At 64.5% G+C, this 2,722-nt stretch overlaps 3 protein-coding genes across 3 annotated transcripts; 2 read left to right on the forward strand and 1 right to left on the reverse strand.

Annotated features, from left to right (window-relative positions):
- Positions 1 to 839: 839 nt before the first annotated feature.
- Tco025E_09277 (uncharacterized protein) lies at positions 840 to 1,253 on the forward strand (the record flags this gene model as incomplete). Its single annotated transcript, XM_029376098.1, has 1 exon — positions 840 to 1,253. The coding sequence occupies one exon, from the start codon at positions 840 to 842 to the stop codon at positions 1,251 to 1,253; it is 414 nt and encodes a 137-aa protein (XP_029223787.1).
- A 344-nt stretch (positions 1,254 to 1,597) lies between these two features.
- Positions 1,598 to 2,080, forward strand: Tco025E_09278 (uncharacterized protein; the record flags this gene model as incomplete). Its single annotated transcript, XM_029376099.1, has 1 exon — positions 1,598 to 2,080. The coding sequence occupies one exon, from the start codon at positions 1,598 to 1,600 to the stop codon at positions 2,078 to 2,080; it is 483 nt and encodes a 160-aa protein (XP_029223788.1).
- Positions 2,081 to 2,321: 241 nt separating this feature from the next.
- On the reverse strand, positions 2,322 to 2,722 carry Tco025E_09279 (uncharacterized protein; the record flags this gene model as incomplete). The annotated part of the gene is made up of 1 exon (XM_029376100.1): positions 2,322 to 2,722. A coding segment is annotated over one exon (401 nt), but the record flags the coding sequence as incomplete, so codon positions are not given.

Here is a 2,722-nt window from a genome sequence, read left to right on the forward strand (position 1 = left end):
CCCGGCCACGTCTGGCAGACGCGCCGCCGCCGTGTTCACCGACTTCCTGTCTCTTCTGAGCGCGACTGAAACTGGTCCGACCCGGGTCACGGACGGCGTGCTCCGCCGCATTTGGAGCCTCATTGCTGGCCCGCTCCGTCGTGGCGCGTGCGCCTGCGCTTTGACTTCATTTTTGGGGCACGCCGGTGCCCATCACACATCGAGTCCGCTGATGAACTTGCGAAAGCAGCGCTGGGGGAAGATCAGGACGCACCGTTGCGGATGACGGGCACCCTCATTTCCATTCGCCGCGCGAAAAAACTCAGGAGGCCGCCATTATCCCCGCAGGACCCGACAGCCAGCGCCGGCGCCTCGTCGTAGATGGCGCGAGTCCGCAAACAGCCCCGCCGACGCGTGCAGGGGAGTTGATTCTGACGCAGTGTTGCGCGGGCGCTTCGCCTCACTTGGGTCGGCCGCGCCGCGTCGTCGCGCAGCCAACAGGCCCCCAAAAAGTATCGGTGGTGTCGGCCGCCCCGAACGTGGAGGACCCCCTTCTCATGGAAACCCTCCCCAAACACGCGGCTGCCCCACTGGTAGTCCCAGCGGGCCAGGCACCGCTTTGCCCCTCTGCTTCGAGGTCCACGCGCCAGGCGGCCAAATGCGCAGAGAGCGCATTGTGATTAGCCACCATGGCCTCGGCGAGGCGCGGGCTCTAAGGGCGGCTGAAGGAGCTCTGGCCGACGCGCCAGAGGAGCGCGCAATCGTCTGCCCGAAATTCGGCTTCACGAAAATTGGTGGAGAAGCGTTTCGGGTGCGCACATGACGACAAAGCACGCGATAGGCCCGCCCCCCGAGTGTGAATGCGGTGCGCGAGGCCCTCACCGCACCGCGCGCGAGAACCCCGTCGCCTTCTCCACAACCGCGGCCGCCGCTGCGAGAGCGCGTCGACTAGCGCGCCCTCGGCCTTCGATGCCCCGCTTATAGTGGCAAGCGTTGCCGCGCGCAGTTCCACTTCAATTGGCACAAAGGCCCACTGCTGCAGTCAACACACCCCAAAGGCTCCTGTGGTGAACTGGGTTCTCTCGCGACCACTCCAATCGCTTGGAGTGCCCGTGCGTTCCAAAACGTGTACTCGCCAGCTGTGCCACGCGCGCATGCTCCAAGGCTTCACCCAGATCACCCCCGCCAGGCACTCCTATCGCACCGCAGCTACTGGAATACTCCCCACTTTCGGCGCGAACGACCACCCAAATGCCCCTACCGTTTGCAGGTGAAACGAGTCACGTGGAAGCAGCGCGCCCTACCGGAGCGACCCCTCTGCTCCCGGGTCGTGTGCGGTCAGCAGCCGCCGCCTCAGCCAGCCGGGCGCTCAAACAGACCCTGGCTCCAACGTAAGGATGGGCCCCGGCGGACGGAGGGCGGAATAGTTGTTGGCGCCGGAAGCGGCGTGCGCCACGGCGGCTCCCCCGGCATACGCGGGGGGCATGCCAAACGGCTTTGCGAGTCCCGCTAGGGGAAAGATACTTCCCTCGCAGACGAAGGAAGATAAAAGAAAAATACAGAAGAACGCCCCCCCCCCTGCACCCGCAGGCGAGAGGTCGTATGATTCCCGCGGCGCATGATAGAAGTCACGCTCAGGGACTGTTTGGCCATGTATGACGGCAGCGCCCCCAAAAAAGATCACGTGACGACCATGAAGAGGGCGCGGCAGAACCACTGCCAAAGATCCTGCGACGCGAGGCGCACGGTGTCTGCACTGCCCCTTAACCTTCGTCACCGGGCGCGCGCCCTGAGCATACATATTGGCAGATTCCGCAACAAGGGCCAAGCGGCGCCCAAAACAACGCTGTGGTTCAGGAACAGCTTGTGCGCGAGTAGTCGCCGGAGCACTTACTCTCCTGTGCGGCCCGACGAGCCTGCTTCAGCCCGTAGGGACCGGAGGTGCGTGGGCTCCATTTTGGTAAACAACCGGCTTGGCTCCCTTGTGGTCCGTTCAATCTCCCGAGCTCTCGTCCGCCATCCTCCTGTAACGACAATGTGTGTGGATGGCGCCGCCCGTCTGGCGGTGGAGGGTGCGCCCTTTATTTCCTTTTTTTCCTAGTTTTTTTTTGACTTTTCTCTTGCGCCACTCTTTGGGGGGGGGGGGGAACGGGCCAGCAAGAGAACTCGGATTCAACTTCCGATTCCTCGCGCGAAGGGAAAGTTGCTGCCGCCGCGGTCTCCTCAGAAGGGCGATGAGGCCGCAGGTGCAGCGGAAGAACAGTTACATTTGAACAAATAAAAAAGAACGCCCAGCAGCTCTCAAGTGAAGAATGAACGCCTACGGCCGCAGGTGCCCGAGTTCAGCCCTTGCCAGCCTGACTGGCTACAAGCTTGGCGCCGCGGCGGCGCGCCGACTGCTGCGAGTGCGCCGTGCGCCTCCGCGGGGTGCCCGCGGTGGCTTTGGGCCCGCCATCGCGGAATGCTGCGCCGCGGGTTTGTGCGCCGCTGCGCGTCCACGTTGCCATTTTTTTTGTCGCCTTCGTTGCCCGGCCCGCTGGGCGGGGAAGCGGATCCATTCGGTGGAGCCCAGCGGGTGCCTGTTTGGCGATGTCCGAGGCGAACCGCGGCCTCCCTGGAGGGGCCGGCGGCGCCGTGTGCAGGAGGCCCTGCTCAGGTGCTGCCGACTTGCCGCCCGGCGGCTGCACGCGCCAGCGTGTGGCGCCATAACACTGCCAGTAGCGACGTGTAGCGGCGGTGCGCT

This window comes from Trypanosoma conorhini (assembly GCF_003719485.1).
Source record: "Trypanosoma conorhini strain 025E chromosome Unknown Tco_14.4_contig_01049, whole genome shotgun sequence".
Classification (NCBI taxonomy): domain Eukaryota; phylum Euglenozoa; class Kinetoplastea; order Trypanosomatida; family Trypanosomatidae; genus Trypanosoma; species Trypanosoma conorhini.